Raw genomic sequence first — 14,477 nt, 5'->3', positions numbered from 1 at the left:
GCTGCTGTCCCCCAGGGGCAGAGGGGGGAATAACCCCATTCCCTGCCCAAGGGGCCCTGCTGGCTGGACTCTGGCACCACCCCTGCCCGGCCATGGGAACAGCAAGTGAGGAGGCTTGCACTCCCTGAACACTGTGGCAGGGTCTGCTGCCCTCATCAAGAGCCCTGCCCCCTCACCGCTCCCACAGCTCGGTGGGGGTGTGACCACAGGCCAGCCATCAGGGCCCCTTAGACAGGGGGGCAGGGAGGAGGATTATTCCCTCCTCCCTCCAGTGTTCAGCAGAGGGGGCAGGAGGGGGCTTACTCTGCTGCTTGCCTCAAGCAGAAAGCAAGCGGCAGCAGCTGGGGTGGGCAGATCCTGACTGCAGTCCCCTGAGGCAAAGGGGACAGAGATGGGAATACTCCCCCTCCACACCCCCTGTGCCTCAGGGGGCCATGCTAGCCAGTGTTTGGCTGTGCCTGGCCCCTCCACTGCAGCAACCAGGGGGGAGTACTTGGCAGACCCCGGCTTGGGTCTCTGCTGGTGGGTCAGGGAGGAGTAAATTAAGCCCTTCCATGGCCAGTTCAGTCCAGGCTACTGTCTTGGCTGGCCACACACCCCTCCCTCTTCCTCCCCCCCCCCCCCCCCCGACCAGCACAGCTTCCCTGCAGCTGAGGGCATGCTCTAGCATGCCCTTCCTCACCTCACCCCCTGGCTCCTGGCCTGAGCAACTGCAGGCATGTCCCTGCATTTCCTCAGTCCACAGGGAGGGTCTGTGCACTTGCAAATTGGTTCAACCTAGGCAGGTTACACTAACCTGCAAAGATTGAATCAATTCAGGTCTGGCTTTTTAAATGTCTTTCCCTAGCCCTGGTGTCTTTTTTCAATGGGGCCTAAATTACACTTAAAAAACATTTTCAATTATCCTTGACTCATAAGCCAACTTCTAATCAATCTATATAATTAATCAGTAAAAGCTACTGGAATTTAACGTCCAGTTCAAAAAAAAAAAAATGTGTCATATAAGTAAACAATGCAGATTTACATGCTTAATAAATACTAATTACCAACCCAAGAGATTTCTGCAATATGGGCTAGGACTTGATTCTCCAGTAGGAAGATGAATAAAAATGGTTCAAATAGAATATAAGGAAGGAGAGAGAAAGAGAATGGAGGAAGAGGCAGAGAGAGACAACTTCTAAGTACAACTTCCATCAGCATACAGCATGTGACATGTAAATTAACACTTCATACTGTAGAGACCTGCTGAAAACATGTGCGCTAACTTTGCAGGCATGATATAACTGTTAAGTAAGCTCCAAAACGAGAGCTGAAAGAGATGTATATAAAATAAAATCAACCAATCAACCAATTGAGCAAACAAAAAACCCTAGCTAAAACCCTTGGGTAAATAATAGGAAACATATACCAGATTAGGCTGGAAAATAAAAACACTGTTTACTTTCTCTTGTTTCAATCCATAGCTCAAACATTTGTTGAAATGTATGTCATACTTCTTTTGCTAGCCTGAAAGATCTATTTCCTAGAGAAAATAGACCAGTGGATTATGGGTGTAAATAGTACCAATTGCAAACTTCTGCAAAATGAATTTTGCACTATCTCAGATTTTTCAAGTCTCCATAGACATATGTTATCTTTTTGACAAGTAAAGACAGTTAAAAAGCCAAAGATGTAATTCATTCAATCTTCACAGGTTTATTAAAGCTGCGTAAAGTGAACTGATGTTGAACTTTTGAATCCCAAAATGTGGCCAGAAACCTGCAATGAATCAGGTCAGAGGCCAGGGGTACTGGAGCATGCCTCCCAGCCTGCTGGCCATTGCACTGCTCAGCCAAGTGGGGGCCATCCCAAATTGGCTGCCCAGCACACAACCCCCAGCTCGCTGTTGTCCCCCTTACCCCCCTGAAGGAGGTTGAGGAGCCACCCATCCAAGTACCAGCCCATGTGGAAAAATCCCCCAGTGTAGGACCCTCCTCTGACCAGGCACTAAGTTACTCATCCTCATCCAGGACATATAATTTTTATTTTAAGTGTATTTCTGTGGAGGAGCAAGTGAAGTTGTAAGTGAGAGACTGTTTGAGAGAGACTGCAGGACTAAGGGAAGGGTTGGTGAGAAGACTGAATCAGTGCTTTTTATATCTATCCTTTACACTAAATGGAAGATACTCGCCCAGGGGGAGCGGGGGAGGTTAGAGGTGACAGTCAAGATTTTATAAAATGTACCTATTTCAAATGCTATTTTTTCTCATTCTGTTGAGAAAAAGGAATTTCTGTTAGTCCAGCATAATACATCAATAATAGATGCATGTTTGCCTGAATGTACATTATACTAAAGGCCTGGTTTGCTATTCATTCTTTAAGTTTTTACACAAGTAAATGCGGAGTCAGAACCAGCTGGGCAAGGCAGTAGTATAGGGGTACACTGATTCAGCAAATCTCTTTGGTGTGCTTGATCTCTAAATTGCTCCTTGAGGGCCTCTGGGTTGAGTCAATTTGTACGTATAACATAAATCATCTACCTACCCTTGGGGTGAATCTGACCAATTGCTTAGATTTTCTACTAGTAAAAGGTTTTCTGTGGAGTTACACTCAAGCAAAACAGCAACAATGCTCAAATGAAAAAGACCCTACACAGTAAGAGGAGCATGTTCAGATCTTAGTTTTGCTTTTGTTTTGCTATGGGATCTTGGGGAAATAAACTTCCTGCACTTCAATCTGTTTACGCTTAAAATTAATTTGATAATTTTATAAATTCATAAAACTGTAAAGTAGTCCAGAATATTAACTTGTATGTCAGTTTAGGCAATGTGCAGAGTTGTGTTCTAAAACTACAAGAGAAGATTGTCAGAGGATTTGGCAATGTGTCTTTTTTTTTTAACCATCTTTCTTTTATGTAAGTAAAAGGCAAATGACCCTTCCTTTTTTTGTCAGTGATATTCTTTAATGAACACTATGAGCACATCCAGACGTATGTGAATGTTGGGTCCCTGGGGACAAGTAGCAGCAGGGCACCTTACACTGCCGTTACTTGTCCCCAGGGAACACCTATGCTACATGTGCTTTGGTGCATTGTGTCTCTAGTGGGTTATGGAATAGAGAAAATCCCACACAATTACTGATTCGTTTTGATGCACTGGCTGGGGGACTAGTTAGCTACTTGCACGATTTCACAATGATTACACACTTAATTCATACAACACAATTTTATTTTAAAATTCTTTGCTACGCATATAACACTGCTTAGCTTTAAGAAATACCACAAACATTAAAAACACAACAACTACATATATCAGAAACAATGCTCCGAATGCACTTCCTTCCCAAACAATGCTATAAGAATTAGTATTACAAAAACAACTACAATTACAACTAAAAGTTGTTTGAATCAATACTATTATTTTCATAATATACTTACAATCCTAGAATTCCGAGAAGCCAAACACCTAAATACGGTTTCATTCCTCAGCAGTACAGTTTAATGGGTTGGCCTCAGTAGTACGGTTCAATGGGCTCGCCTCAACAATATGATTCAATGGGCTGGCCTCAATACTGATAGGACTAAGTCCCCTTCCTTCAGTCGCTTTCGGGCACTCTGCAGCTTCAGCATGAACTAAGAGATTCGTGTTCACGGAGAGGGTGGTTCAGGTGATCAGTCTGATCTGGTCTACACTTGTGATTCTTCCTTTGTTGTTCTGCAAGTGAAGTTTACCTCCAATATTGGGAACAGTAGGTTACAGTTTTTATTGAGTGAGTTGCCATCCTGGGCCCCTCCTACCCAAACCTGTCATTACTCCCAAATTTGGGCTCGGATCTTACTCAACAGATTCTTTTCCTTGGTAATCAGTTTCTTTTGTTGATCATTTTAATTACTTTGGGGAACTTCCATACCACTGCAAGTGACCTTTTCTTTCCAATCTTATCAAAAGGCCCTAGGGTTTGATCTCTCAGAACTCGGGATATTTGCTTAAGGGTCATTTTTAGGTTCTGTTTGTTAAAGGCCTCTAAAGATAAAATTCAAGAGTTAAGACTTTGAGCAAAGTCAGCAGCTTCCGCACGTAGACCAAAACAATGGCCTAGATAAGGAGATAAATCTTGTCTTCTTCCTAAACTGGCTAATGGGCAACTATTACAAACATTCAAACTATTTCATTCAATATGACACATTGCAAGGTGCCCCAGGTGGGGTTGGGAAGCTGGGGGTATGGGAGCCTTCTGGGGCTGCAGCCATGGCAATTTATTTCACAGACATTAGGGCTGGCAGGGACCTCGGAAGATCATTGAGGTCTGCCCCAGGGGCAAGAAGTCAGCTGGGGTCATAGTATCCCAGCAAGATAAACATCCAAATGTCTCTTGAAGGCGTTCAATGTAGGTGCTTGAACCACCTCTGATGGCAGGCTGTTCCAGACCTTGGGGGCTCGGACAGTAAAGAAATTCTTCCTTATGTCCAGCCTGAAACAGTCTTGCAGGAGTTTGCGACCGTTTGACCTTGTCATCCCTTGGGGTGCTCTGGTGAACAATCGTTCCCCCAGATCCTGGTGGACACCCCTGAAAAACTTATAGGTGGCCACCAGATCACCCTGAGCCTGCGCTTTTCCAAGCTAAAGAGCCCCATAGCTCTCAGCCTGTCATTGTAAGGTCTGTTTTCCTGACCTCCGATCATGCACGTGGCTCTTCTCTGCACTTTCTCAAGCTTCTCCACATCCTTTTTGAATTGTGCAGCCCAAAACTGGACGCAGTACTCCACCTGTGGCCTCACCAAGTCCAAGTACAAGGGGAGAATAACGTCCCGGGATTTGCTTGAGAAGCATCTATGGATGCAAGCCAGCGTTTTGCTCGCTTTACTAGCGGCAGCATTACATCGAAGGCTCATGTTCTGCCACATGAAGCCTGGCCAGCAGCCGTAGCATAGCTCCGGTACACCTGGCTCCACTTTTCAGCAGTGTGTGCTGGCTGAGTATACATTGCATTGGGGTTTTTTTCCACGTTTTTTGTTGAGCCCTGGATATCCAGAGGCCAAATCAAACCTGTGGGGGAAAAACCCAATGCAATGCAGGCTCAGGCAGCATGCCCTTGCAGCATAGAGAACACAGGACTGTGCAGTATGAGGTGCTGCAAACGAGTTTGCAGTGTCACATACCTCACAACCGTGCTTGTCTGGACATGGCCGGTGTTGCAGAAAGTTCTAAGTATTACCTTCAGTGAAAAATGGAGGTAATTATTTGTTAATTCAGGAATTATATAGATTAAATGAAAAGAATCGTCATTTGAGGATAGAAAAGACATTTAATATCAGAAATGAGATATATTTGAAATGTATTCTGCATGCTACTAGAAGCTTTATATGAATGTGTATATTAAGAAAAGAGTCTAAGTTTTTCTGGTGGGCTTTTACAGTATTGCTTATTAAAAAACATGTTAGGATTAGAATGATGATAAGAATGTGTCTTTCAATTGACTGAACAAATCTAAAAATTGAAGGAGGGAAGATTATTCCAATTTGTTCCCTTTTTAAACTTAATTAAATTAAATCAATTTTAAAAATGTGAAGTCAAAACATTTTATTTTGAAAATAGCAAATCAAACATTTTGATATTTTCTTTCATCTACTTCTCAAATCAATTGCTAAATTTGATCCCGTGTAGTTTTGTCCTTTCCTCTCCACCCTCAAGCCAATATTTGGTAAACTACTATTCACCAACCTTTCTTTACAACAATGTTTTGCTAGTCCCTGTGAGATGCACACTGCCTGGATGGAAGCTGCTTTTTACCTGCTGTTCACCTAGCAAAATGGAAAGCAAAAGCAAGTGATTTTGGCAGATTTGAGTCAAGCCCGCTATCCTCTTCCACCTTTATAGCATTTGAAAATAAAAGCTTTCTACAGTCATTTTATTTGATTTGCGTTTGTCTTTTAAATACATTCCCAGGGCATATAAAGCTTAAAGGCATTTTCAGAATGTCACAGTCAACAACCAAAAATCCAAACAGTTCACAACCTAATTTTTGTTTATACAGTGTCATCTAAAGTTGGAAGAAATCCAGCATGTTCTTATGCTATTAGAGCATTGTTTTGATTTACTGCTATAGTGTTTTGCATCCAAGATTTCAGTATATGTTATATTTAGTGTACCGTCATCATTATAATGAAATGTGCTTTAATGGCAACATGAAGGCAAAAGTGAAATATGCAGAAAATGACCCAAAGCATTTAAATTTCCTCCAGATTCAAATTAACTCACAGTCCTCCATCATCCCAGGATACTTTGTACCTCCCCCCACCCTTGCATGGTGGATGGGCTAGCCTTGACCCAAGCTATCTGCTCCATTCCAGCAGGGAGACATGCTCTAACACCCTCCAGCTTCTGTCCTGGGCCACTGCAGGCATTTTGGCTGCATTTCCAGAATCAAAAGTGATTGCCTGGTCATTTGCTTATTGATTCAATCTACTCAGTTTAGGCTAACCTTCAAAGATTGAATCAATTCAATCAATTGACTGTCTGTACTTAACCTGTATGGTAACGTGTTTCTGTGCATATGTACACTGTATTGTGTGCCACAGGAAAGTTTTTTATGATGATCATGTACCCATGAGATGCCTCTGGTCAAGAGTTACTTACGTTATTCTAGCATTCTTAATAGTTTTGAAATGAGTTAACCTGAACTCAGTTTATCTTATTATACCGTGGGGTGTTTGGTGCTACGTCAACTGTATATAAGTATTAAGCCATGGATGGACGTGCAATTGTAGCATTTTGTGCTCAGGCACTTTATAGCACTACATAAGTGCAGTGTGATGAGGGGCGTCCATACATTCAGAGCCACCCGCTGGAGTGCTACAATTTACTGCATAGGCATGCTCTCCAGCAAGCCTGCCTGTGAACCCAGTCACTGACAGCCTGCCCTTTCTGCTGCCAAGGAAGAGGGACCACCAGGCAAGCTGTCAGTGATCAGCCACCCCTATCGGCACAGAAAGCACAGTAGATGTTCCCCTGGTACTGGAGTAGCAGGATGCTGTCTGACAGCTTGTTGCAATGAGCAGAGCTGAAGCCCTTGATCCTGGCTGACCCACAGCCCCATTCCTCAGCATGCTGTCGGGAAGTCAGCCACTCTTTCTTCCTTCTTCCCCTGGGTGGGGAGTAGGGAGTGAGTACTAAGCACTATGAGGTCCTGGGAGTCTGAAAAGATCTTTTGTAGCACTACACATGATGGTGCAGGCATTACATGTAGCAGTGCAAAATGTAGCACTACAGAGAAGTCTCTTTTTCAAAATATTTTTGTAGCATGACAGGGGGCATGCACTTTTGTCCCTTGCAGAGCCTGTGTAGAGCTACAAAGACCTATGCTGTAGTATTATCTGTCCAATGTATCTGAGCAATATTTGGCATAATCTCTACCACCTGGTTCCCCCTTCCCTTTTTTAAAGCTGTGTGACATTCACTTTAAACAACCTGTACTACTTTTTCCAGTCAAAATGTTGATTGTCCCCCTTACTGTTGTGTTTCATAGTTGGAATGGTGCCTAATAAAAATCACTGGTTTATATTGCAGCAGCTGTTCTTTAGCTTGAGCAGCTTATTCTCATGTATTTACCTCATGTGTTTTATTGTCCTGTAATTATGCATCACTAAAATACAAGCAGTGACAATCTTGCAGTAAGTGGGCCCATCCCACTAATATAGCCCAATAGTAAAACACAGATACTAAATGATAATAAAAAAGACACACAGAAAGTTAAGATAGTCATAAAATCTAGGGGAAATACATTTTTCAGTTCAGATTTTGAATTAATATTTTCATTTTGTTTTGAAGAAATAGTTTGGCTTACTTATTTGTAATAAAAGTTAAATCTTTCAAATAAAGAATGGGGAAAGCTTTAATCAAAAAGTTTGATGAAAGGGGAAGGAAGCTGTCTTACCCTGTTGGTTTCATTTTAATATATGACAAAAATTATACCCATATCCCTTTACATTTATCTTCATTATATTGTAATTTGCATATTACTGTTATAGAAAACTGCCTCACTTAATTATGTAATCCATTCTTTTAAATTGACTTTGTCACTTTTTTCCCCATTGTTTAGTAGATTATCTTTTTTTGCTCTCATACTACTAAGTGAGCCATGTGATTTACTCTGGGTAGAGTTTGACACAGATAAATGAGTTTCAAAGAATATTATTTGAATAAGTCCAACCATACTTTCAGAAATATATCCTCTCTTCCCCTTTTCCCTCCTCCAACATGTATTGTATCAACCTCAAACTGTAGTTAATGTTAAGTGAAAAATAAAATAATTTTCTTAATTTTATTTTACATATTTTGTTGAAATGGACGAATCAAAAACATGGCTAAATTCATAAAGGGATTTAGATGTAGCCATTCTCAGTACTGTATATCCTGTCCTGGCCCTGGATTATAAAACATGTTTTAGAATAAGCCATAATCTGGATTGAAATACACCTAATTTATCTAAATACTGTTCCTAAAGAGATGACAATCACTCTTTGTGTCATTTGATGAACTAAGGAAAGACAATGTATTGATTTTGCTTTGAAGGAAAAAAAACCTCCTAGCCAGGTTGTTTTTTCAAACCAAGAGATATTTAAGATCATCTTTCAAATTTATCTGAATAGCAAAAGTTTGAAAATGGTAGTTAAAAGTTATAGTTTATCTCAAAGTAAAACTAATTGCCGGATCATTATTGACTCCAAGATGAACATGAGCCACCAATGCCAGACCACAGCCAGCAAGGCCAGCCATACCTTGTCATGCATCCAAAGGTGCATCTCAAGCCAGTACAGAGAGGTGATACTCCCCCTCTATGCGACTTTGGTCAGGCCGCAGTTGGAGTACTGCATCCAGTACTGGGCGCTGCACTTCAAAAGGGATGTGGCCAGCCTGGAGAGGGTTCAGAGTAGGGCCACCCACTTGGTGAGAAGGCAGCAGGACAGGCCCTGTGAGGAGAGACTAAGAGACCTGAACCTGTTCAGCCTCAGCAAGAGGAGGCTGAGCGGGGACCTGGTGGCTGCCTACAAACTCATCAGGGGAGACCAACAGGAAATAGGTAGAGCCCTTTTCTCCCCAGCACCACCTGGGGTGACAAGGAACTATGGTTTAGGTTAGAGATCATAAGGCAATATTTTACAGTTAGGGTGGCCAAAATCTGGAAAATCCAGCTTCCCAGGGAAGTGGTCCTCGCCCCTACCTTGGGCAAATTCAAGAGGAGGTTGGACCATTACCTGTCTGGGGTCTTGTGAACCCAGCATTCATTCCTGCCTGTGGCAGGGGGTCAGGCTAGATTATCTGTTCGGGTCCCTCCTGACCCTAGCTACTATGAAACTATGAATCTTTCTATGGCAGTTATTTTTAGACAAGAAATTCTGCAGCCATTATGTATAACAGTTAGTTTGGAAAGGCTTTAAGCCACTGTATATTACAGCTGATAAGGATCTGTAGTTAAATGATGGATGATATCTCAAGTGGATGGTTTTTCATGAAACTCATAGTGTTTATTGTATGCAATATATGGAAGTTTAAAAAATAATTTTTGGTACTGAATCTTCAGCGGGGTAAACTGCAGCACATTTCAGGTCTCCTAGTTCTATTTTCCTGCTTTTAAACAATAAGGGTACAAGCAGATGTTACATTTAGATTGGCCTAACTAGGGTTAGGTCAACCTAAGCACCAATCTCTGCAGATATTCAGGGAGGTTAAATAGGGCCATGAACTCTGCGTCCCCCCGGAGGCTCAGGGAGCATGGCAAGCTCCCACAGGTGGTGACAGAGCTGTTGGTGGTGGAAGCATGGTGGCGGTGAGCTGTGAGCTCCTGCAGGCAGCCACAATGCTGTTGGCAGGGGAGCGGGGGCAAGTGCCAGATGGCAGTTGGCAACCACCTGCAGATGCCACTGGTAGTGTCGGCGGTGGCCAGCGGTGATTGGGGACCACCTGCAGACACCGCCAATGATGTTGATAGTGAGGAGGGGTGTGGTGAGCAGTGACCACCCACAGGTGCTGCTGGCAGTGTCAAAGGCACCTTTTTGCAGTGGGTGTACTGCAAAGCTCAGGGGGCTCACATGCATCCGTGTGCATCTCCTATGCATCGCCAATGAATTGGTCAAAAACTGGTGCGCCCAATCCCCATTAGTTCACTTGAGGAGGTGAACTAACTTAGATCAGGAATGGGTTAGCCTGACCTAGACAACCCCTATATGCATTTGGAGTGGGGCCCTGGGCCTGAGAAAGAACATGGAGAATCTGGAAAGGGTTCAGAGGAGGGCTACTTGCATGATTAGTGGCCTCCATGAAAGACCCTACAAGGGGAGGTTGAGAGATCTGGATCTCTTCAGCCTTCACAAGAGACATCTGAGGGAAAATCTTGTAGCAGCCTATAAGTTTATCAAGGGAAGACAACAGGGAATTGGTGATGCGCTATTTACCAGAGCACCCCAGGGAGTAACTAGGAATAATTGGTGCAAACTAGTGGAGAGTAGATTTAGGTTAGACATTAGGAAGACATTTTTTAGAATAAGGGTGGCCAGAATCTGGATTGGGCTTCCAAGAGAGGTATTACTATCACCTAACTTGGAGGTCTTCAAGAGGAGGCTTGATAGTCACCTGGCTGGGGTCATCTGACCTTGGTCCTCTTTCCTGCCAGGGGCAGGGGGTCAGACACAATAATCAATTGTGCTCCCTTCTGACTCTACAATTTATGAATCTATGGGAAAGCCCAGCCACATTCCCCAGGCCTGGGGCTGTGTTCTTCCCACTCCCACCACCCTGTGTAGACTATTTTTAGCACCCCCAACCCTCCCTCCACCACAGAAAACACTTCCTCCAATCTGCCAATGCTCCTCCCCTATGAACCTACTAGCCCCACCCCAGACTTCCACCTGGCCCTCCTCCTCCCTCCCCCACCTTGACTTACTTATACTGGGTTCCCAGTGCAGCCCCCAGCACTTGCTACTGTGTGCACAAGCCACACCCAATCTATGATCACATGGTTTAAAGTAAGCAGTGTGATTGTAGACCAGGTTCAGTGAATGTCTTCACATACCCTATATCTTTATCCCTTTATACAGTACATAATACCTGTATAAATGTACCCTTTATACAGTACTTTATAGAAATTAAAAATATAATGTATTTTATATTACTATGGGCATTAGTTTTTTACAGATGATGAGGGCTACATAACCTGGAAAATACTTTTAAACTTTAAAGCTGAGGAGAAAAAATATTTCAAGAAAACATATAAGCCTTAAATCTTTACGTTTCCTTTTCTCTTTCTTCGGTCAGTTTGCTGCTTTTGTACTTCTTTGAGACTTTTATTAAAAAAAAAAACCTAAAAATATCCCAACCTATTACACCCTGTAAATGGATCTTCAGAGATTTAATATTTAAGTTGATAATATAAAGCATAAAGAAAGCTTATCAAATGGTTCAAAAAGCTTCTTGCAGTTTCCTGTGTATTCTAATGATATTTCTAATTATCAAAATGGAAAATTGAGACAGAGAAGTCCTAGGTATTTCTATTCCTATAATGAAAAATCTAAAATAACTTAATTCCCTGAACGTATCTATAACAATCACAAGTAGGTTTTTGGTCATAGGCAATCCTGAAACATGTTGCTCTGATACCTAGGGTGATCACTTGTCCCTAGTTGGGCAGGACAGTCCCAGAATTGTAACCTCAAGTCCCAGTCTTGAGCTGCATGGCTCTGGGACAGCATCTGTCCTGAATTCTCAATTTCCTGTAGGGATCAGGAAATGGCAGGTGTCCCCTTGAAGGCTGGCAGCATTCCAGCCTGCAAGGGGCTCCTTTCGGCTGCCAGGAGCGGGATGCAGGGGGTGCTATGTGCAGGCATGCACCCACCCACATGCCCATGGCCAGGAGTACAGCCGGGCAGCATGGAGAGCAGCTCCCTGCAAGTATGTCTATCAGGGGCAGATTGAGGCCCCCACAGTGAAGGAGGGAGAGTGGGGGCACTGCCCAGCCAGAGCAGTGCATGGGGCCTGGGGCCAGGCTGTGGAGCAGGATGTAGCCATGAGCAGCTCATCCAGAGGATGGCATGAGGGTTGACTCCTTGCTGCTCCATGCACCCCCTGGTGGGGGAACGGGCATGGGGAGATGTGTGCCTCCTCAGATTTGTGCTCAGGGGTGGATGTGGGCTGCCCACTGTGGGCTTAGGGCTCCCCACCCTGCTTCCCTCCCCCTGGGAGTCCCATGCTGGCCATGCTATCATGTTGAGGCACCCCCTGCCTACCCAGCAGCAGCAGGGACAACAGCAGTGATGTGGAGCTGTGCACTCACTGCTGCCAGGCAAGCAGAAGGCATGAGGCCAGTGCAGGCCTTCCAGGAGTGAGGCAGCAGGGTGGGGAGCCTTGAGCCCACAAAGGGCATCCCTCATCCACCCCTGCTCTGCTTGACTCTTCTCCCACCATGCCGGTGGAGAGAGGGGGAGAGGGAGAAGTGGGTATGTAACCTGCCTTTCCATTTTGACAAGGTGGGAACCCTACTAATACCTCTTGCTCTTTCAGTGGACTGATGGAATTAGAACTCTTTTTGAAAATTGTTTGGTTTGTTCAAAATCATTTGTTCTTTCCTCAGAAGGACGTGCTGATATTTAAAGCATCCTCATTTGTGTCTGAGGTAGTGTTCATTTGAATGAATGAGGCAGTTCATACCTCCAAAACTATTGTTTCAGGTTCTCAGCAAACTCCAGCAGATAAGTGCACGAGTCAACTCGCTGCAAGTTTTGAATATTTTCTTCTAAGTTGTAACATCTGTAGAAGATGGGACAGGGAGGATTGTTGGGCAGAAATAAACATTGAGCTTGTTTTGTTTTTTCTTAACATGTGACTATATCTGTAACCAATTTTGCTTGTTTGTTTTTCAGAATGAAATGAATGCCATAGCATCATCAGGTCTCTTCTTCAAAGATGGTAAAAAGCGAATTGATTACATCTTAGTCTATAAAAAATCAAGTCTACAAATTGAAAAAAGGAGCACTTTTGAGAAAAACCTGAGGGCAGAAGGTTTAATGTTAGAAAGAGAGGTATATATTATACTTTATCTACTATGTAATGACCTTTACTTTACTACTGACAAGCTACTGAATTATAAGAATAATTTTAAAATATATATTTTTAATGTTTGTTTCTAATACATCAAATAATGAAGAGTTTGTCCGCTTTTAAGGATGCAGTATTCCCATTGAAAACAGTTTGAGTCTTAGTCCATTCATTTCTAGTCAGAATGGTCACTGCTTCAGTAGAATAATATGCCATTGCACACAGAACTGCAAAATCTCCCAGATTTCTTTAAACTGTCAAACACTTAGCAAATAACAAGGTCAGTCTTTTAAAGGGATTTTCTCATGCAACATAATGCCTGGTATTAAGTTAATCTACCCAAAAAGATAAACGTTTTAAAGATGCAGTCAATTTTAGTTCCCACCTGAGTGCATCTTTACTGAATTTTACAGTTATACCCATTTTAAATCTGAACCTTGATTTTAAAGCAACTAACTTTACCTTGTCCCTTCTAGACTTAAATGATTCAGCAAATAATAATCAAATAGGCTGGTCAATTTACCATGTAGCAGAGCTATGGAGGGAAACTATAGCATATTCATATTTACAATAAAGGGTTTGCTGCATTTCTGTTCTTTTTTATAATTACATAAGGATCTTCATCAAAAGAAAATTAAATAGAAAAAATGATATTTTCTATATATCTATATTATAGTTATAGTTATAGCTATAACTAGCTTTAAATATGGGAACTTAATTTGCATTTGAAATTAATATGTTAAAATATATTTGTCAAAATGAATACATCTCCCAAGGTATTAAGTATCTTTATAAACTGAAGAAACATTTTATAAGAAACAGTGAGTGCAGAATTCTCGTTTATAGGTACTGATAAAATCCCTACACAGCAGCAATCCTAAACTGTTATTTGCCTTTTGCTCATGAACACCTTGTTCATGGCCTTACTAAAGTTATGTTTATATGTTGCAAAGGAAAATGTAATAGTCTATGCCTGAAGTCCTGTAATCATAGGGTACATACAGATGTTGTACTTAGATTGATCTAACTAGGGCTAAATTGACCTAAGTGCTGAACTATAGGAGGTTTGATTAGGCAAAAAATGACTACCTCATCTAACCTATTTCACTCGCTTGGAGATCTTGTGCTTAGATAAGCCTAACTAGGATTAGCTTGATGTAAGTGCTGAATAGTACAGGTATTCAGTAAGGTTAGATCAGGCAATGGCTGGCCTGACCTAACCTTAGTTCAGCTAGGAGGTGAACTATGTAGGTCTAACCTGTGCCCAATATAACTCAAACTTTTGTGCAGCACATCCTACAGATGGACAACCTCCCCCTCACAGACATACCCCCGCCCCATGGATCTGCTAACTTTCTTCCCCCCCGGCCTCATACAGCCCCTGACTTAGATTGGGTTTCTATCCAGACTTCC

At 42.6% G+C, this 14,477-nt stretch overlaps 1 protein-coding gene across 2 annotated transcripts in view; it reads left to right on the top strand.

Moving 5' to 3' along the window:
• ANO3 (anoctamin 3) overlaps positions 1–14,477 on the top strand; it is a 488,615-nt gene that overhangs the window by 356,533 nt on the left and 117,605 nt on the right. For both annotated transcript variants that reach the window (XM_019477060.2, XM_014602446.3), the window contains exon 5: positions 12,890–13,048. In XM_019477060.2, the coding sequence (XP_019332605.1) occupies positions 12,890–13,048 (159 nt within the window). The remainder of the gene's footprint in view (positions 1–12,889; positions 13,049–14,477) is intronic.

The sequence above is a fragment of the Alligator mississippiensis genome, chromosome 2 (genome assembly GCF_030867095.1).
Source record: "Alligator mississippiensis isolate rAllMis1 chromosome 2, rAllMis1, whole genome shotgun sequence".
NCBI lineage: Eukaryota > Metazoa > Chordata > Crocodylia > Alligatoridae > Alligator > Alligator mississippiensis.
Note: the sequence above shows the minus strand (reverse complement) of the source record. Positions and strands in the feature narration are given on the sequence as shown.